The sequence below is a fragment of the Xenopus laevis genome, chromosome 7L (genome assembly GCF_017654675.1).
Source record: "Xenopus laevis strain J_2021 chromosome 7L, Xenopus_laevis_v10.1, whole genome shotgun sequence".
Taxonomy (NCBI): Eukaryota; Metazoa; Chordata; class Amphibia; order Anura; family Pipidae; genus Xenopus; species Xenopus laevis.
Window position 1 is genome coordinate 53999505 of NC_054383.1, and position 22568 is coordinate 54022072.

At 38.0% G+C, this 22568-nt stretch overlaps 1 protein-coding gene across 18 annotated transcripts in view; it reads right to left on the reverse strand.

Moving 5' to 3' along the window:
• Positions 1–523: 523 nt before the first annotated feature.
• The window catches only part of LOC108703993 (zinc finger MIZ domain-containing protein 1), a 316532-nt gene continuing 294487 nt past the window's right edge, over positions 524–22568 (reverse strand). For all 18 annotated transcript variants that reach the window (XM_041568977.1, XM_041568968.1, XM_018240327.2 and 15 more), the window contains 9 exons: positions 18887–19097; positions 17957–18062; positions 12774–12934; positions 11707–11774; positions 10756–10824; positions 9852–10099; positions 9326–9489; positions 6518–6757; positions 524–5640 (listed from right to left, as the gene is read on the reverse strand). In XM_041568977.1, coding sequence (XP_041424911.1) covers positions 5533–5640; positions 6518–6757; positions 9326–9489; positions 9852–10099; positions 10756–10824; positions 11707–11774; positions 12774–12934; positions 17957–18062; positions 18887–19097 — 1375 coding nt within the window. In that variant the 3' untranslated portion in view covers positions 524–5532. The remainder of the gene's footprint in view (positions 5641–6517; positions 6758–9325; positions 9490–9851; positions 10100–10755; positions 10825–11706; positions 11775–12773; positions 12935–17956; positions 18063–18886; positions 19098–22568) is intronic.

The following is a 22568-nucleotide window of genomic DNA, read 5'->3' on the forward strand; positions in this document are numbered from 1 at the left end:
TTGCTGTAGGAGAACTCTTCAGATATTATTTACCATGTCACTTATGAGAAGGGTGAATTTACTTTATTTAGACAACTCTAGGCAGTGGTGTAACTAGAGTGCACTAGGCCCCACTGCCTCAGGTAAGAGAGCAGCTGGTTTTTTATTATTAGCTGTAGAGGAAGCAGACCCCACAGTCTGCCACCCCTGCAACTGTGTGGTCTGCTTCCTCTGCCTGTGAAGGAATGCTGGGATTTTTGCAGAACAGCAATAAACCAGTTGGACCTCCCACCAACTTCCTCAGTTTTTTACAATTTTTTCCATTCAGCTGAATACTGGTTCTCCTCCCACAGATTTCCCACTTTGTTCAGAACTCAATACATATTCCAAAGATCTATTAAAAAAAAGAAATTAAAAAAAAACGTTAAAGTTTTAGCAATTTTTTCCCCACGTCTTCATTCTCAGACTCAAGTTAAAAAATGTGTGTAATCGTGCATATTTGATAAAAATGCATTTTTTAAAATGAGAAAACGAAGTGTACAAGTTTCATCTGAGTACATATTTATTTGATAAATATAAGGTGGACACAACTAACTACATACAGTTTTTCAAGACTAAAAGCACAATTACTTTATCTCTTAATATTTTATCGCCTTCACTGCTTGAAAGATGAAGTCTGCTCTTTCTGTCAGTAAAGGAGTTACAAATATGAATGATTAAATTGTACATACAATGTACAGACAAAATACAGTGGCCCTTTTTGCAAGTTTTATTACAGATTGTACCATTTGAGCTCTCATTTGAATTTAGTCATTTCCCCATCTAATCATGATATCAAAAGTTGTACAAAGAGAATTTGGTTACAATCTTTTCTTGTTTACCCCATATTCCACTTTTTTCTTCATTGTGTGTGTTCGTAATTTTTTTTTCCATTTTATGTAGCACCTTCAAAATTACACAGGACTAACGCAAGTCAGCTAAAATATTACATATACATAAAACAGAACAAAAACAAAAGAATTTCACAACGGGTCAAATTATTTTACAGGAGTGGAAACAATGCTGTGATTTCACACAAAATGCACCCAAGCCCAAAATATTCCCAAAACCCACCCTCCTCCCAAATATAAATTTGTTTCCACTCTATATGGAAACTTTTTTTTCTGTTTTTTTAAACCACCTTTTTTGGGGAAAAAAACACATTCCCAGGAAAATGAACGTGTCTGTGTTTTATGTCTTTACTTGTCATAAACATATTTACAAAGGATGTGTTAAGTCCTTTAACATATTATAGCACTGAAAGGGTTACGCATTAGCTGGCAATGCGCTAAACATGTAACCCTTGATAGTGGAAAAGGTAAAGTGTATGCAGTCAGAAATGGCTTTGACACCATTTCCTTTCTGCCCAGTCAACTTCTCATGCACACATTAAAAAACTGTGTGTCTTTCTGGTGGTGAAGGTGTTTAGTCAGGTTTCAGTTCTTTTGAATGTTTGGTGGGGAAGCACAGCGAAAAATAATTCAAAAATTGTACCAAAAGCATCTCTGAAAATGCACATAAACACACAAAACAAAAAAACAAACACACACGTTCTTTGCCTTGCAGACTCGTTCTACTGAGGATTTGAATTGCTATGTTTAAATTAGATTTTTGGAACATAAGTAAATGTAAAACTCCTGGTAAGAAACAGAGGTTCTCCATGTAAGACTTAAGGCACATGGGATGTTTTCCGACCTTTTGTCCCTTTAACTTTTTTCTTAGGGAAAAACCCAAGACAAGACATTAGAAATTGCCTCAAGAAATGTATCTGTGGGTCAATGGTTATGGGGGCACCACAAGTCATCTCCAAACACGTGCAATAATTGTCTGTTTCCCTGGGAAAATTCATGCCAGAAAATGATCCTGCGTGCCATTTGTTAACCAGATGAATAAAATGTTACACAAGCTAGGACCTGTTGCCTAGCAACACTGGTGAACCCAAATTTAAGAAACAAGACTTTATTGGGGAAATGTAATTAAAGGCACTAAGTTTGCCCAGGGGCAGTAACCTATCAGCAGGTAGAATTTCCTGGTCACATGTTTAAAAGCAAACATCTTATTGGTTGCTACTGGTTACTGCTCCTGGGCAAACTTAGTGCATTTTATTACATGTGGGGGAAAAAGTTTTAAAACACAATGAAGAGGAAGCACTGAGCTAAATAAAAAGTAATTGCAGTAGAAAGTTGTATTATGGGCATGGTCATCTGGGCACAACCACCTAACTTTCGCTCTCAGTGACCTAACAGCACCAGCTACTCTGGAACTACACCTTATCTGCAAACCATTTGATTAGGGAGCACGTGAGAGCTGTAGTTCTACAAAGGTTTATACCTGTAACAAAGACATACAGATTCCAGCAGGAAGCAAAAGATATGTTACAGCCCAATTTGTCCTCTCAGAAAATATTCACATTTTTAAAACCCCAAGAATAGTGTTTCAATTTAATAAAAATACAGTTTATCACTGCTAAATACAAAAGGTGCAACATAAGAAACGACATGGGTCTAGGTTAAGTGCACCAGAGAGGACTTCATGGATTTTCAAGTTTTGCGTCCAAAGAAAATACCCTTTCATGTCAAACCTGCAGCACTTCAGTTGTTGTGGACTGCAAAATCCTGTATCTTTTGGTAGTGGTGAGCTGAGAATACTGGGAGATGTGGTCCACAAAAGATGGAAGGCTACAGCTTTGACATTGCTGCTGAACATTATTTTATTTCTGCATTATTCTCTTCATCCGTTTAACAGAAGTGCCATCTTCCACTAGAGAGGGTCAGTCTGAGGCAAAGGATGTAACTCTTCTTGCCTCGATTTATCCAAGACCCCAGATACAGTAAAATGATATTCTTCATTCTCTTAATAAACAGTCTACAAACCAAAACTGACCTTGAAACTCTTAGCAGGATATAATGAAATCAGAATCATTAGTTTATTATTAAAACTTTGCTCTATTCAAATGGAGGTTTAAACAAAGGAGGGGTGGTTGTCCATTGTTGTTTATCAGAGAAAGTAAAGAGAATAGTATATCATACATGCTTCCTTGTTGTAGCAGTGTGTGTGTCGGACTTTACCACTTATGAACTGGTTTATGGCATTATGGAACATGTAAAGCATTACAGCTACTGAAAGCCAGGCCATAAGATTTCTCTAGACAACCTGTTCAATGCATACAAATGTACAACACATTATTTTTATTTCAGTAGGTTATAGATCACCAACATCTGTAAATTTGGACATTATTCTTTCAGTGAAAATGTACTGTATTTGGAAGAGGATATTATATTCATATACAAAATGGAAAAAGAGGACATACTATTACATTATAAATATGTTGTATGTTCATACCTGAAAAAATATTATGTGATGCTATTTACAAGCTTACATTTTCATTATGGCAACAGCAATCTATAAATTAATGCTTTTGACGTTTTGGGTGGAGATGAGGGAGGAGAAAGGTTAAAAGCCGAAGTATACAAGGGAAATGTGGTGCTACTGGATAACAAATTATTCTCCCTATTTCGTGTAAAACATTTTGTAGATCTGAGAAGTGACAGTATCACCTTCCTATCACCTCAGTATCACCTTCCTAGAGGAAATCTTTTAGGAAAGCGGCGGAGACCCAATAATTAACCCCCTCACTCCCAAAGTAGCTGGAGATGTACTACTGAGCAAATACAATGCAGGCACAACTGCAAGAACAAGTGAAAAAAAGGAGAAAGGTTGATTAAAAAATATATATCACACATATCAAACAAAAACTGGAGTAAAAACAAAAACCAAAAGAGACAAAGCATTAAGACGACACACTAGATCATAAAATCAACAAACAGTGCTACAGTTTTTTCAAACTTATTTACAATAGTTTTTTTGCCTTGCTAAAATAATGAATTGCATATGAACAGCAATGTGTGCTGCCATCTTATTAATAGACATGGAACCAAAAAAAAAACAAAACAATGAATTCACAAATAATAATAATAATAATGGGGAGATGCATTTATAAAAGAAAGCCTAGAATTCTACATGACACATAACCAAGATAATGCTGGAAAAATTAAACTCTTGCAAAGGGAGAAAAGCAGAAAAGTTGTTGTGTTGCGTTTTTTTTTTCTTTCTTTTTTTCCTTGTTTAAATAAAAAAAATACAAAATACAACTTTGGTGATAGAAAGAGGGAACGGAAATAAAAAAAAATAGGTTTGGTGTGTCATTAACAGCTGTACAACACACAGAAATAAAAAAACAACCGAGTATCAGGACACAATATGTTAAACCTGGCACACAGAGAAGGGAAGTTGCTTACAAGACAGCCTAAAGATGTCTTTCTGTAAACCTTTTGTTGCTGAAGCATTCTGCAGAAGCCGCACTTACCCTTTTTACTACCACAGTGCATTGCTGGACTCTGGTTCAGAAAAAGAGTTAAGCACTAAAAATGTTAAACAGACAAAGTAAATAACATTGATTGGCACACATGCACTTCTGTACAAATTGAACAACAGCTTTACAGAAGCAAGCAGCATTAACACACCAGAAGCACAGAAAATGGGTCAGACATGCGTTTAGACCCCACCCACACCTCTAGAAGGTACCTCAGTCATAGGGTGGTAGGGAAGGAAGATTGCACAAATAACACACAATTTTGACAGTTTTTTGAGGATTTTGTAATTAAAAATCATCACCAGGTGCTAAATCTGAAGGCCAGATATTGTGTAACAGTCTTGTTGGGGAAATAGAAGTAACTAAAAAAAAGAAGTCTGTAAGCTGCCTTAAAACCAACATGAATGCCCCTTGTTTGCAGCCTCAAAAGTAGAGAAACATAAAAAGGTCAAAGAATAACTCTGTCCTTCGTGGGGGAAATTTGTCTCTCCTGTCCCTTAGTTCCTGTGGATTGTGTACATTGTGCACTTGAGGAACTGCAGGGCATGGAGATGTCTGGCCAGAAACCTGGGAATTTTTCTTAAAAAATGCCACAATAAAAAGAGGGGGAAGTATCCCAGATAACACGCAAAAAAGAAGCAAGAGGCCCCCCAGCATGTCTTCTGTTTGGTGCCTAATTACATTATGCGTAAAATATCCTCAGGTGGTCACTGCTAGGGAGCTTTGTGCTTTGTGTGTGTTAATGAGTTTGTTCCATCTTTTCCCTATTTCCTGGATTAGTTCATCTTCTCCAGTTGGCTTTAAGATGGTAGTGGTGTGGGAGTGGGACAAAGCAATATGCACTGGGAAGAGTCACCTTTATGTCAGTCAGTATGCCCATAATGGACTCTCCTTGTCATGTTCCCTGGTGTGATAGCTTAAGGTTAAGCTTAAGGTTTCCCACAGTACGAGAACAACCAAGAAAGAGCACTTGTGATGTCTATGGATAGCCTGAACACACTGTAGTCCTTAGCAGCGTCACTGAGAGCGCATCAAATGGGCAGTCAGAGGAAAGAGGTGAGTTGCCATTGCGGTGCCCACGTGTGTTGTCAGGCTGGTTACATTATGGACTAGAGATGGAGGACAGAACTATGTCACTAATTTTAGTTGTTCTCAAACAGAGAGAGAAGGTCATCATTGCTATTGTTTGGTAGATCTGGAGGATCCAAATAGGAGAGAAGCTCATCTGGATTTGTAAGCTCTGGAAGAAGCTGCAAAAGAACAAAAGGAAAATAATTACAATACAGTGTTCCTTTTTTGTACTTTTTACTCTATGGCAATAAAATGATTAGTATTAACCATTTTAGATCAAGACAGATAATATAACCAAGAACATATTCAGGTACTATTATCCGCAATGCTTTGGATATGAGATTTTCACTTTTCTTAGGCAACATCTAAAAAATGTACTACCTTATTATTACAGGGAAAAGGCAAATTAAGAATTGTTCATTTAATAAGACACTATAGTAAAATACATTATTAAATTGTGGAACTTTCTGGGCAATAGGTTTCCAGATAACAGATCCCATACCTAGTTAAAAAACTTCTTAGGAAAGAAGAAACTGATTTGGCAGATAACTGAGTTATCTGCCAACTAAAATCATATAATTTAATTATAAGGGAAATCGCCTTTCTATACTATACTAGTGTGAGTTCTAATCGACCTCGCAATATTTATACAATATTTATACTGTACTATGTTTAAGCATAGAGTGCTAGACTCAGTGCCGCAAAGCCCTCTCTGCCACAACCCCACCCTGCGCTTACCTTTATCCTGCGCATCAGCATCGACCGGGGTCTGGGAGGTAAGGAGAGTGGGTGCAGGGGGCAGGTCTGGGCTGTACCAAAAGTGCCGGGGCCCACCAGGTTTTTCCTGGTGTCCCGCCGGCCCAGTCCGACCCTGTCTTGACTATAAAGAGGGCCACTATTTCTGCTTACAGTTTTCAGCTGTTTACCCGTTTTATTTTGGAACCTTTCCTTCTTCACAGTGATAGGTAGTTGTTACTAACTTCTTTGCTGAGATATTATATTTACATTTTGTGCTACTTGTTTGATAAAGTTTAGGAAGACTAAACACAAACTTACATCTAGCGATGGTTCAGGCATGTCGGGAGCTCCAGGGCCACCAGGTTGACCTTCTAAAACTGCAGATGGATTAAAGTTCATGTCTACATGTGGGTGACTGGCAGCTTGCTGTTGGTGCCGTGGTTGAGGTGCTGGTCCACCATGGTGTAAAGGCTGCCCAGGTTGGCTGCCCGGATGAGGGGGGTGTAAGCCCTGAGGCATGGAGCCATGGGACTGGTCAGAATTTCCAACATGAGGCAACTGCAAGGCATGTAATATAGGATAGATAAATTCAAATTGAAAAAGTATTCATTATTGGTTTTATTGTTCATTATTATTATTTGTATTATTTATTTTTTTGATCCAGGCACTGTCAGATTGCCCTATTGAAATCATGAAGAAGTTTTGATGAAGAAAAGTGATGGACACATCTTTTCTCAACCTTACCTACTTTTTCACTATTTAAACAATTTGATGTGGTTGCCATTATTTTCCTTGTGCTACATGTCTTCTCTTTAAAGGGATCCTGTCATCGGAAAACATGTTTTTTTCATAACACATCAGTTAATAGTGCTACTCCAGCAGAATTCTGCACTGAAATCCTTTTCTCAAAAGAGTAAACAGATTTCTTTATATTCAATTTTTAAATCTGACATGGGGCTAGACATTTTGTCAATATCCCAGCTGCCCCTGGTCATGTGACTTGTGCCTGCACTTTAGGAGAGAAATGCTTTCTGGCAGGCTGCTGTTTTTCCTTCTGATTGTAACTGAATGTGTCTCAGTGGGACATGGGTTTTTACTATTGAGTGTTGTTCTTAGATCTACCAGGCAGCTGTTATCTTGTGTTAGGGAGCTGTTATCTGGTTTCCTTCCCATTGTTCTTTTGTTTGGCTGCTGGGGGGGGGGAAGGGAGGGGGTGATATCACTCCAACTTGCAGTACAGCAGTAAAGAGTGATTGAAGTTTATTAGAGCACAAGTCACATGACTTGGGGCAGCTGGGAAATTGACAATATGTCTAGCCCCATGTCGGATTTCAAAATTGAATATAAAAAAATCTGTTTGTTCTTTTGAGAAATGGATTTCAGTGCAGAATTCTACTGGAGCAGCACTATTAACTGATTCATTTTGAAAAAATGTTCCCATGACAGTATCCCTTTAACTATTTTGACTCAAATTGCTATAAATCCTGGAAGGACAGAAGTTTCTTAGTGACTTCCAAAATAAAGTGAGCACTTCAGCCCCTGACAAACTAGATTAAAAGTCAATTTATACTGAAGAATTTTATGTGATTATCCCTATCTTATGTGAAACATTTCTCCTGTGATCAAATTAAACGGTCTAGAGAATGGTTTGAGCATTAAAACTATATAAACTGTATTCCATGGCTGCTTCCAGACCTCAGATTTCAACAAAGCTGCACAATTATGGTATATTCTAGATAAGTGGATAAGATTTATCCATAACCAATAGAACATTTCACACACCTAAAGTCAAGGGCCATGAAATAAAAGTTTTTCTGGCCTAGACATTTTGTATCCACTATGACTCAACATGCTGGATAACAATATTGTACTTATTTCTTCATGTTAATGTTTTATGAAGTGATAGCATCTTGATGGCTCCTAATGATGTATACTGTAGGGCAGGGCTGTCCAACTGGCGGCCCGCGACCCCCCCTTCTGTGGCCCCCACCTACCTGCTGTGTTTGCTTAACATGTGTAAACTTTGATAGGTTTCACTGTCTCTTGCTCTGTTCTGCCTGTGTGTGATATACTCTGCCTGTGTGTGATATACTCTGCCTGTGGAACATAAGCCTGATATTTGTTCTGGGAGTTTCTTAGCGTTTGAAAATAAATTATTGTTAGGGGCCCCTAAGGTGTTTAATCATGTGTTGGGGGGGCTGTGTTATCTAAAAATTTGGATAAAAAATTTGGAAAAATGTTGGCCCTCAGGACCACAGAAATTGGACAGCACTGCTGTAGGGTATAATGGGTCCAGGAAATGCTTTAGGTCCTCAATGAGAAATAATAAACTATTCTGATCTCCTTTTGTAGTTGTACTACAGCTGTCAGTACTTTTTCAATATACTTGAATTTGCAGTTCAACCAGAACTGGAGGACAAGTACTAAAATATCCCTGCATTAAAACAATGATTATTTGAAAAACAGTTGCTAGTAATTAAAAGGGATACTGTCATGGGAAAAATTTTTATTTTTCAAAATGAATCATTTAATAGTGCTGCTCCGGCAGAATTCTGCACTGAAATCCATTTCTCAAAAGAGCAAACAGATTTTTTTATATTCAATTTTGAAATCTAACATGAGGCTAGACATTTTGTCAATTTCCCAGCTGCCTCAAGTCATGTGACTTGTGCTCTGATAAACTTAAATCACTCTTTACTGCTGTACTGCAAGTTGGAGTGATATCACCCCCCTCCCTTCCCCCCCCAGCAGCCAAACAAAAGAACAATGGGAAGGTAACCAGATAACAGCTCCCTAACACAAGATAACAGCTGCCTGGTAGATCTAAGAACAACACTCAATAGTAAAAACCCATGTCCCACTGAGACACATTCAGTTACAATCAGAAGGAAAAACAGCAGCCTGCCAGAAAGCATTTCTCTCTTAAAGTGCAGCCACAAGTCACATGACAAGGGGCAGCTGGGAAATTGACAAAATGTCTAGCCCCATGTCAGATTTCAAAATTGAATATAAAAAAATCTATTTGCTCTTTTGAGAAATGGATTTCAGTGCAGAATTCTGCTGGAGCAGCACTATTTTTTCCCCATGACAGTATCCCTTTAAGTATTCATATTTTGTAGTGCTTACAGAGTCCTGCATGGAGTGGCTGAGTGGTTTGTCCAAAGATGACATTCCTCCAGGCATGTCTGGAGGGTGAGAAAGTTGAGGTCCATGCATAAAATCATTCATTGATGTTCCTCCAGGTGCTCCATGAGGAAAGTCAAAGTTGCCATGACCTTGGTAGTTGTTACCTAAACATAAAAAGTTTTGCATGTGAGTTTTGGTTTTGCATTAGGAACTGTAAAGCAAAATTCTGCATTTAATAATCACTTAATACTAGCAAATCTCAAAACTCCCTTATTTATGATGAAGCACATTGTGCACATTTAATACAAATTACCAAATTGAAATCTCAAGCTACAGTTGATTTTGTTATTCAGACAAGTTTCTTTTAAACTCAGTCATTTTACTAGTATTGATAGAAGAGAGGATTCAATAGGTTGTGCATCCACATGTGCACTGGACACAATGCTGTGACATAAAGTCTTATTTACATTTTTAACCTTTACAGATTATTAAGCAACGGTTTAGTGTAGTTTGAAAAATCTCTCACCTTGCCCAATATATTCACCAGAGTTACCACCTCCTGGAGGTGGGGGGAGAGACGGGTAAGGAGATGGGCCAGGACCAAGTGCCGCAATCATTTCCATAACATTGGGCATGATCATCTGACTAGGACTCATAGTCTTAAACCTCTTGGAGGGCATTCCATCAGGGTCATCCTTGATGTGTATCTCTGATTTAATGGGTACAGGTCTCCAGCTGCACGTTGGGTCAATGGTCACTTCTTCAAACTCAGAGCTATGGCACAAACACAAATTGTCATCAGAAAAAAATGCTATTTTTATAATTAGAGCATTGGGAAACTAACTATTTTGCTCAGTTTACAATAATCTAGTTTATAAGCACTCTATAAGGTAACAAATCTTTAGTAAGCTAAAATACAAAATTATTTCAGACATACTTATAAAGGTGTATACAACAATGACATTAAAAGGCACTACAGCATGCTGTGTAAACATATGTGGATGTGTAGCTGCGTGTCAAATTCTTTAAAAAGTGTTGGTTTGGAAAAAAGCTAGTGAAAATCAGCATGGAGTGTCATGCTGTACACACTGCTTTTTTTCAGACTAGAAATTGGTCCTGTTTGAATTTGCCCATATACTTTAATGAGTTGTGCCAAATCTGAAGTAAAGTAGCAATGTAAAATATGACATTTATTAAAAATGGATTACTTTTTGAGTCATAAAATAATTTATACACCCTTACATGGGGTAGCTTTAGGGTAGAATTAGGGTAGCTTGGTGCAAATCTGTATTGTCAAGCGACAATGATATTAATGGTAATATAGTAATACATGCAAGTGTTCTACTCATGGCTTCCTCTACACTATTGCTTGCTGCTCCAAATACTAAAGGAACTCCTGCTGGACTTTTTGAAACAGAACTGCTACTTACTTCTGTATTGCATTTAGGATGCCCCACATGTACTGATCAACTTCTAGGCCTTCCAGCAGGGCTGTTTTACTGGCAGAAAAAAAACATCACATTTTGAAGAGAAACTGTATTAAATTCAGAAGCAGCAAAAGGTGGAAAAAATAATTGAAAATGCTATTTGGCCATTGGCTGGAGCCCAGTCATGACAAATGCACTGTAACTTAGGAGCAGCATCTTATTTAAAGTGCTAGGTTTGGGAGTTAAAGTAAGTCGGCACTCTTGTAAAAGAGCAAGCATTGCTTACAAAAATAACTGCTTCCATGGAGTGCACTGCCATAACCCAGCCACAAATCTCAGCAAACAGCTTCCATTACACTGCTTGGAAGTATGTCATTTTTTTTTACACAGTATAGGCAATATTCATTCTTTGACATGAATGCTTCCCTTGCAAGAAACCAGACAACAATTACCAGGGAGATTGTTCACCTAACACACAGGCAGTTTTTGGCACACCTTTGAGTAGTATAATGGTACATACTTATTTCAGGTGCAGGGCCACGTTAAAACAGTACCTTGTACTAATTGATTCCAACTAAGATGTAATTAATCCTTATTGGAAGCAAACCCAGCTAATTGGGTTAATTTAATGTTTACATGATTTTCTAGTAGACCTAAGGTATGAAGATCCAGATGATAGAAAGATCCATTATCGGGAAAACCCCAGGTCCCGAGTTTTCTGAATAACAGGTCCCATACCTGTATTAGATTTTGTGTTTATTCAGGCTATATACAGATAAGCAGTTTCTGCTCTACCTACTGTGTGTGTACTTGCATACAGCACACAATTTTAGAAACTGTGATTTGGGTCTATAATTTTATACTTCATAATTTGGTAAGATTCAGTAAACAAGTAGAAAATGTATAATGAATGTTTTTATTGGGCCTTGCACATGCAGTTTTCCTTGTACTCACTTGCATACAGGACACCTCCAGGTTCCTCTCTCACAGTTGAGCTGCAGATATGATTCCAAGTCAAAACACTAAAAATGTTAAATAAAAACAGATTTATCAAGGAAAATTGCAATTTAGGGAATACAATGTACTGAAAAGGAATGAATCTAAAATGCATAATTTTTTTATTGGATCTCATCAGCCTAAGGAAAGTGTTGTTGTTAAAATAAATTCCCAATTTACAAAATGAATATATGAAGAGGTGGATGTATTATTATTTCCATATGTTTTTTCTAGATTATATCAAGGCAACACATATTTCAGTTTTAAGCCTAGAGGCACAAAAAAAGGGTTGCCACCTTTTTGATTTTTCTTAGGGCTGTTCTGGTCACAACTGTCAGGTTTAGGTTCCAGCCTTGTGAAAACTGAACAATAATCTGCCCAATAACCACCTCTGATGCTATGCCTGGCCCCCAAAAGTAGGTCTGAATTTGTGGGAGGGCCACAAATGCCTGGGCCTAGGGCGGAAATATTTTACGGATGGCATGTCGTCCAGCCGCATCCTAATATTTTCAGAACCATTGGGGAAGTGCAGATTAGACAGCCGGAAACCTCGAGAGCAGTGGGGAGGGTGGGGTTATTGGTAGCTGAGAGGAAAAGCTGTAGGACCCTTGCTTAGGGGTACCCAAAGCATAAATCTGGGCCTGCCCACAAGGCACAAACATGGCCCCATATGTCATGACCCCACAACCATATGTCACTACTCTGCCCCCCCCATATCATCATCCTGCCGCCTTATCCGTTTTTTTCTGAGGTCAAAGGGGGCGACCCTACACAAAAAGGCACTGTGATTATTCTAAAATGTGGCTGAAATTATATTGGGGTCACTGCTAAAGGGCAATACTACTTGTACTGGTGTCCAAATGCCTTGTGAACCACAGATGCTGGTCTTGCCTAAGCTGCTAATGTCTCTGACTGAAAATAAGCTTTCTAATCAAAGGGCAAGGCCAGTGAAATAATTAAGTGGGCACAATATCAGAAGGTAACTAACAAGATGATCTGCACAATATCACCACAGGGAAACTAACCTGTACATGCTTGCAGTCATGCCCTCGTGCAGGAAGCTGGATTCGCCTGAATGTTATTGGACATTTCAGTGATACTTTAATTGCTGTCTGCTCTACCCCATCTTCTCCATTTAGCGCTGCATTCCCAGATGAAGCAGCAACGCTGCTAAAATTCCTCTTTACTAAGAAGGCAAACAGACCACATTGAGACCATATCATCATATCTAATATACACGTTTTCAAATATGAAAAAAAAAACTCCTGTGTATAAAACTAGGGCTTAGGTTCATGAGTATGATAATATGCCATCAACATTATGAGATTGGTTAATTAATTCAAGATACATTTTCTGTATGGATGTTAAAAGCTCAGTCCACATGTGAAAGTACAACTAATGATGCATTCAAATGTAGCTTCAAACTTGCAATAGTAGCATGAAGCCTTTGGGGATGCTGGGAGTCAAAAAAATCCCTTATAGTGCCACATGTGCCTCCAGCTGGTCAGCCCTACCTTTTGGTCTTTCATGGACATGTATCTGCTAAATATCTGCTTATTCATTCACACTAGATAGTTCTTACCCTTGCTACAAATGAGTTAGGAAGTCCAGGAAAGTAGTGTGTAAATACAGATACGGTATGTAGTAACTAAAAATGAACAAAATTAAAAAAGAAACAGCCACACGTACCAAATATGTACATTCTGCATTTCTGAAAATTATCCTCAAAATCTAAAAAGCATGTTTATTTAATTTATTTTAGCTTTGAAAATATCATAATATACATTGCACTGAGTTAAATAGTTACATAGTTACATAGTTAAATTGGGTTGAAAAAAGACAAAGTCCATCAAGTTCAACCCCTCCAAATGAAAACCCAGCATCCATACACATACCCCTCCCTACTTTTAATTAAATTCTATATACCCATACCTATACTAACTATAGCCTTTGATATTATGTCTGTCCAAAAAATCATCCAAGCCATTCTTAAAGGCATTAACTGAATCAGCCATCACAACATCACCCAGCAGTATATATAGTATCTGAGACTGAATGGTTGAGGGAATTATATTGAAAAATGTCTCAACTGGGGACACTGCGGAGAACATATTTCATTAAGGGAAATGGCACATGGGATGTGTGGTTGCCAAGATCCTCTCAGGGAAAAGTGTATTAATCAATAGCAGGGCTGCCATCAGGGGGGGGACTATCCTCCCTGTGCCCAGCCCCCCTTCTGTCACAGAACAGAGACTATAGGGACCCGCATTGCAGCAGCACATAAGGCCGGGAGCTTTTACTTACTGGCTGAACATCGAGTGGCCAAACATGCCCTCAACCCCGACCCTCATTAGCCCAAGCCTTCCTCCAACTGATTGGCCCGGACTGCCCCAACCCGGATTGGCCCGCCCACTTCCAACCCTGAATGAACCAGCCTTCCTCCAACTGATTGGTCTGGCCTTCCCCCAACCTGTATTGGCATCACCCACCCCAACCCTCATTGGCCCAGACTTCCTCCAACTGATTGGTCCGGCCTGCTCCCAACCTGTATTGGCCCCGTCCACATCTAACTTTCATTGGTGAAGTCTGCCCCCACCCCGGATTGGCCCAGCCGCCCCCCCCTCCAAGGGAATCTGTAGGAGAGTGGTCTAATGGAGGAGAACAAGTCTTGAGCAGAAATGACAGTGTGAAGTGGGATGCAAGCTTTTTGTTTTTTATTTATATCAAAAATGTTTCCCCTAAAACTATGATAGAGTGCTACATTAATATCAACACATATATTTAAACATCAATACGGGAAAATTAATTATCCATAATAAAAAAAAAATCACAGAAGGCAAGTGCTCTCCTTATTAAAGGAATTGTTCAGTGTAAAAATAAAAACTGGGTAAATAGATAGGCTGTGCAAAATAAAAAATGTTCCTAATATAGTTAGTTATATTAGAGGGAAATTGTGGAAGCACTCAAGGCTAAATCAAAATATATTTAAATATAATGGAAGTGCTACTTACAATGCACTTCCCTGGGCCCCGTCTCATAAATAATTCAGTGCATGTTTACAAAACAGGGGTTTTTAGTTACCAAAGTTATGATCATAAAATTGAAAAGCCACCATACCACGTCAAGGTAAACCCCATATGGCGGTCCCTAACTTACTTATTAAAAAGAAATATTTCTCTGCATAATAGCATTACCTGTGAGACAGGGGCCCAGGGAAGTGCATTGTAAGTAGCACTTCCATTATATTTAAATATATTTTGATTTAGCCTTGAGTGCTTCCACAATTTCCCTCTAATATAGTATATTGGCCTGAAGCTGTGGCATAGCTTCATGTGGTTTTTCAATAGCACCCCATACCCACCCCTTAAAACTAATGGTGGTCCTACGCTTTTAAATGTGGGCGTTGGTTTGGGCAATCCCTCTCTCTTAAAAGCCTTTACTGGCGGGGGAGGATTCAGCCTTCAAATTGAAACCAATGCTCAACATACACTGAACACAGGTAATGCTATTATGCAGAGAAACATTTCTTTTTAATAAGTAAGTTAGGGACCGCCATATGGGGTTTACCTTGACGTGGTATGGTGGCTTTTCAATTTTATGATCATAACTTTGGTAACTAAAAACCCCTGTTTTGTAAACATTCACTTGCATTTATACTGAATTATTTATGAGACAGGGGCCCAGGGAAGTGCATTGTAAGTAGCACTTCCATTATATTTAAATATATTTTGATTTAGCCTTGAATGCTTCCACAATTTCCCTCTAATATAGTATATTGGCCTGAAGCTGTCGCATAGCTTCATGTGGTTTTTCAATAGCACCCCATACCCACCCCTTAAAACTAATGGTGGTCCTACGCTTTTAAATGTGGGCGTTGGTTTGGGCAATCCCTCTCTCTTAAAAGCCTTTACTGGCGGGGGAGGATTAAGCCTTCAAATTGAAACCAATGCTCAACATACACTGAACACAGGTAATGCTATTATGCAGAGAAACATTTCTTTTTAATAAGTAAGTTAGGGACCGCCATATGGGGTTTACCTTGACGTGGTATGGTGGCTTTTCAATTTTATGATCATAACTTTGGTAACTAAAAACCCCTGTTTTGTAAACATGCACTTGCATTTATACTGAATTATTTATGAGACAGGGGCCCAGGGAAGTGCATTGTAAGTAGCACTTCCATTATATTTAAATATATTTTGATTTAGCCTTGAGTGCTTCCACAATTTCCCTCTAATATAGTATATTGGCCTGAAGCTGTGGCATAGCTTCATGTGGTTTTTCAATAGCACCCCATACCCACCCCTTAAAACTAATGGTGGTCCTACGCTTTTAAATGTGGGCGTTGGTTTGGGCAATCCCTCTCTCTTAAAAGCCTTTACTGGCGGGGGAGGATTCAGCCTTCAAATTGAAACCAATGCTCAACATACACTGAACACAGGTAATGCTATTATGCAGAGAAACATTTCTTTTTAATAAGTAAGTTAGGGACCGCCATATGGGGTTTACCTTGACGTGGTATGGTGGCTTTTCAATTTTATGATCATAACTTTGGTAACTAAAAACCCCTGTTTTGTAAACATGCACTTGCATTTATACTGAATTATTTATGAGACAGGGGCCCAGGGAAGTGCATTGTAAGTAGCACTTCCAGTATATTTAAATATATTTTGATTTAGCCTTGAGTGCTTCCACAATTTCCCTCTAATATAGTATATTGGCCTGAAGCTGTGGCATAGCTTCATGTGGTTTTTCAATAGCACCCCATACCCACCCCTTAAAACTAATGGTGGTCCTACGCTTTTAAATGTGGGCGTTGGTTTGGGCAATCCCTCTCTCTTAAAAGCCTTTACTGGCGGGGGAGGATTCAGCCTTCAAATTGAAACCAATGCTCAACATACACTGAACACAGGTAATGCTATTATGCAGAGAAACATTTCTTTTTAATAAGTAAGTTAGGGACCGCCATATGGGGTTTACCTTGACGTGGTATGGTGGCTTTTCAATTTTATGATCATAACTTTGGTAACTAAAAACCCCTGTTTTGTAAACATGCACTTGCATTTATACTGAATTATTTATGAGACAGGGGCCCAGGGAAGTGCATTGTAAGTAGCACTTCCAGTATATTTAAATATATTTTGATTTAGCCTTGAGTGCTTCCACAATTTCCCTCTAATATAATATAGTTAGTTAGCCAAAAATGTAATGAATAAAGGCTGGAGTGATTTGATGTATAACATGTCAGTCTGAAAACAGCCAGAACACTACTTCCTGCTTTTCAGCTCTCTTGGTTTACACTGACTGGTTACCCTGGTTACCAGGCAGTGACCAATCAGAGACTTGAGGGGGGGCCACATGGGTCATATCTGTTGCTTTTGAATCTGAGCTGAATGCTAAGGATCAATTGCAAACTCAATGAACAGAAATGTACCATGTGGCCCCCCTTCAAGTCGCTGACTAACTCAGAGTTATAGAGCTGAAAAGCAGGAAGTTGGATTCTGGCTGTTTTATTAGACATCTGTTCACTCCAGCCTTTATATATTACATTTTTGGCTAACTAACTATATTAGAAACATTTTTTATTTTGCACAGCCTATCTATTTATACAGTTTTTATTTTCACACTGAACTATTCCTTTAAGAAATTGCATAGTCCCCTGTAATCACAGTGTTGTACCTATGTAATGTCAGTGTGGTACAATGTAGTACTAATATGATACCAGTTAGTGCCAAAATATTGCAATATGATACCAAAGTAATACAATGATAACTTTTTACATAAAAATGACAATTTAATACAGTGATACATTTTTACATGGAGAACCTGGGACCATTAAGGCCCCTGCCCACCAATATGTGTTTTTGTTTTAAATTACTTGCCCTTGGGGGGCCCTGGCAATTTTGTTGTAGGGGGCCCTGTGATTTCTGATGGCAGCCCTGATCAATAGGGTAGCAAACAAATGAATTTGTAAAGTATTTCATTTTTTATAAGCATTAGCGACTAGCCATATTGGCACAGAAAAGGAATGGTATAATGGTTTATAAAACCATAATTTAAGAATAAGTGTGTAATTAGGAGATGCTGAGCTTCACAGCAAAACCTTTTAGCATTGGAATTTTCACCTACATTGTTACATTAAATCACAAATTGGGTGCAATTCACTTTTACTATCCAGTCAGCATTAAAGGCAAATACAAGTACTCACTTTTTGTAATACAATGTTCAGCAGGAAGCAGTCTCTTTTTCAGCAAACCCTGAAGCACTGAACGTACTGAAGGCCGATGAACCAACTGTAGCACGAACAAGTGTGACTGTAACACAGAAGAAGTAGAAGCTTGATATTTAGACACTTATTAAAAGTATACACTTTTTGTGCCTGCCTCCGACTGCTGCCTTAAAAGAATTTGCAGCCTGTAACCCTCTGGCTGTTGCTGAGCCATTTATACTCATTACTGAGATTTAGATGACAGACAGAGATTTATAGTCAAGTAAGTGCTGAATAACATGTGTGGCTTTGCAAGTTTATTTTAAAATAATTGTCCAAATCAATTCTTCCCACATGCTATTTACATCTGGGAGGAAGGATTTTGAACAATGGATATTCCTACTCACATTATCACTCCACAGGGAAGATACCGTTCAACTACTCAAAACAGTTGTACATATTCGGATTTATTGACACTTGCATCAGACTTGATAAATGTGTCAAAATATTCTTGGTTGTTTGGAAAGTATTGTTCGATTGTAAAACAGGTTGAAGTGCATATTATTTTAATTTAGATACCTTCATATTAACTTAATATTTCAAAAGCTAAAATCAATATTTTTGTAAACATTACTAGAGCTCTGTTGAAAAGGATTAATTTATAAAATAGCATTGCTTTAACAGATGGGAGAAAAAATCAGCAATACTTTATTAAACATAACAGTGTATCTTAATTTGTCGTTTTGTTACGGAAAAAAAGTTAATGAAATAACTATAGTATAACTGTCAATGCTAATAATGCTATCCCTAACCTACATTTCTACTTAGGTCCTCTTTAGAAGGTCTAGGCAATATTTCTCAAGGTCAAGTGTATTAACTGCAGTTTGCCTAGCACTGCAGGGTGTATTCTGGGTAGATTCGGACACTTACACAACAGCAGGCAGTGACTGTAATCTGGATTGTGTTACGACCTGGTTGACAGACATGCTTGAGGTGCAGGGGTTTGTGTGAAGTCTTGTTGTCACCCCGCTCGATGTTTAAAGGGGTGGCATTAACACTGACTTGCACTGAGGCTGGCCAGTTGGTGTTCATTTGCCGGTCTTCATGATGATAGCACTTGAATTGCAGCTCCAAATCAGATCTTATAGAGAAAAGAATTGTTTATTATTATAAACCAGCCTAAAAATCCTTTTCAGCTATCTTTACTTTACACTACAGTGCTAAATAAGCTTCCCTTCAGTTGTGTTTTTTTTTGTACAGGAAGTGTCTTTTGACAAACACCAAATAAATATATATTATAATAAACTTTCCACTTTTTTCACTATTTCAAGACCTTGGAGTGCGGTTTTATTTTTTGTTTGTTATGCTATGTTATAACCAGCACCCAAGCAGCTGCCTATATCGCGAGTGCACCACTATAGTCTGTCTCTCTCTCTCTCTCTCTCTCTCTCTCTCGATATAGTGAATAAAGTACCCCCTCTTGTAAAATATAAGGATATTATAAGTTACCGAGGAGAGAGAGATAGATAGATTATATATATATATATATATATATATATATATATATATATATATAGAGATAGATATGGATAGAGATAGATATGGATAGATAGAGAGAGATAGAGAGAGATAGAGATATATAGAGATATATAGAGATATATAGAGATAGATAGATATAGATAGATCTATCTATCTATCTATCTATCTATATATCTATATATATATATATATATATATATATATATATATATACACAACAAAATGGTGCTTTTATACCACTCCCCCATTTGAATCTGGCGCCAAAAATGACGTCATTAAACCCCAAAAGAATGTTTTCCCATCACCATAGTCCTTTAACTTGTATATTCCACGTATATACTTTTTCACCACTAGGTGGCATAGGTGCTCTGTGTGTATAGTCCATGACGTGTCAAGTTAGTGCTGTTATCTGCAAAAGTGTATACAAATAATATACATAGTATCAATTTAACGACATTGAAAAAGAAATAATGTGGCTCAGTCTTTTGTTAAAAAATGTTACAATAAATTGGCCTTGAATCAACGTTTTCTACTTTGTAATTTTATGTGTCGTTTCTTGATTTGCCAGACCACTTGCGTGGAAGTCAGATGTTATTACAGAAAGCAATTCAGCACCAATTGGCCATTTAGCCCCCGTGGAGCCACACAGTCTAGCTCATATATCCAGTAAGCCTCTCTTCTCAATAGGGCCTTATTGTAGTCACCCCCTCTCGGTCTCATAGGTACATGGTCTATTGGCATGCATCTAAAGGAAGAGGGGCTGTGCCTAGCTTCTGCCCAATGTTTAGCAACTAGCTGTTGCGATATGTCTTGTTTCTTTTCCTTTTTGTCTTTCTCACTCGTGGCTGTGTCTAATGCTGCTCTGATGCTTGATCTATGCATCCCAATGCGTTCTTTCAGTTGTCTAATTGTCTTGCCACAATAGATTAGACCACAGGGGCATTTGATGATGTACACCACCATTGTCGTGGTGCACGTCATCCTTTGCTTTATTTTATATCTCTTCCCTGTTTGGGGATGATGAAAGTCATTTCCTGTTATCAGGCTGCTGCACATAACGCAGCCGCTGCATTTGTAGACACCTGGTTTCTGCGTGAGAAAGTGATGTTTTTGTGGTTTTATATATTTCTCTAAGGGGTCTGAAGGGCTTAAGCTTTCCCTTAGGTTTCTCGCCCTCCTGTAGCTCAATCTCGGTTTGTTGGGTAATTTTTTGTTCAGGCCCTCATCACTTGTTACTATCGGCCAATATTTGTTCAGGCATTGGTTCATGTAATTGGACTGTACCCCATACTGGCTCACATAGTAAACCTCCTTAGACACACCACTGTCCATTTTTTTATTATTGCTAAGAACAATTTTGCGATCTAGGTTTAATGCCCATTGCTTAATATCCGCAATCAATTTGGGGGGGTAGCCTCTCTCTAAGAACTTATCTCCCATGGTTTCTAAGTCTTGGGCTCGTTTGCTAGCATCGCTGTTAATCCTCACCACTCTCAGCATTTGGGACTTAGGCAGTGAGTTTAGTAGATGTCGTGGATGGTTGCTATGGTAGTGGACAATGGTGTTTCTGTCGGTGGGTTTTACATACAAACAGGTTTGTAACTTGTCCCCCATTTTGTATATCTTCACATCCAAAAATTCAATTTCATTACTGTCATGTTTTAAGGTAAAACGCAAAGAGTTTTGATGAAAGAATTTTGGTGTGCGGATCCTTATGAGCAAATCTATATATGAATTTTTGGACCCTGCACCCACAGGAATTATACTAAGTCCGGTCTACAGAGTGCGGTCATTTTACACAGATTATATATATATATATATATATATATATATATAGTCAATGTGTTTTCTCCACACTCCAAAAAGTGGCAAATGACCCAGGTGCTACCCGTAATAAAGTAGATAAATATATAGATGTAGATGGGTGCACACCAGGAACGTTTAAGACAAGGTTACTTTAAAAAATTAAACATACTTTACTGAAGATAGATCGATATATATATATATATATATATATATATATATGCATAGAATGGACCAGCACACCGTTTTCTTCAATCAAACGTGTTTATTCAATACACACTGTGCATCCAACGTTTCGGCCCGCATCCGGGCCTTTATCAAGGATCCTTGATAAAGGCCCGGATGCGGGCCGAAACGTTGGATGCACAGTGTGTATTGAATAAACACGTTTGATTGAAGAAAACGGTGTGCTGGTCCATTCTATGCATATATAAAGACTTTGACCGAGCACCCGGACTGGAGAAAAAAGAGGACAGAGTGCAGGTGTTTGTATTATAATATATATATATATATATATATATATATATATATATATATATATATATATATATATATATATATATATATATATATATATATATATATATATATAGATGCCTTGAGAAAGGTCCCTGAGAGGACCGAAACGTCACGTTGGCTACATATGCACATATGAATATATTGCTTTTTCACTGAAACCCTGGTGTTGCTGGTCATTTCTGCACTAGATATAGATACTTTATTTATTATAATACACAAATTTCAGTGAGTCATGTGACAGAAATGACATCAGAACTCACTGTTTATAACTGATGACATCAGAACTCACCGTTTATAAGGATATAATTTACAAGATATTCATGGCTTTTGTGTATTATATAGAGATATATATATATAGAGAGAGAGAGAGAGAGATATATAGATAGATATATAGATATAGATAGATATATAGATATAGATAGATATATAGATATAGATAGATAGATAGATATAGATGCCTTGAGAAAGGTCCCTGAGAGGACCGTCACGTTGGCTACATATGCACATATGAATATATTGCTTTTTCACTGAAACCCTGGTGTTGCTGGTCATTTCTGCACTAGAGATAGATAGATAGATAGATAGATCAAGGCTGTCCAACCCCCCCTTCTGTGGCCCCCCAGATTCTGTGTCTGTTTACCATATGTTACCTTTAAAAGGTATCACTACAGAGATAAACTGGCCCCTGCATTGTTTAAACCTCAAATTCAGACTGTAATCCCCTGTATTGTTCACACTTGTGACACCTCTA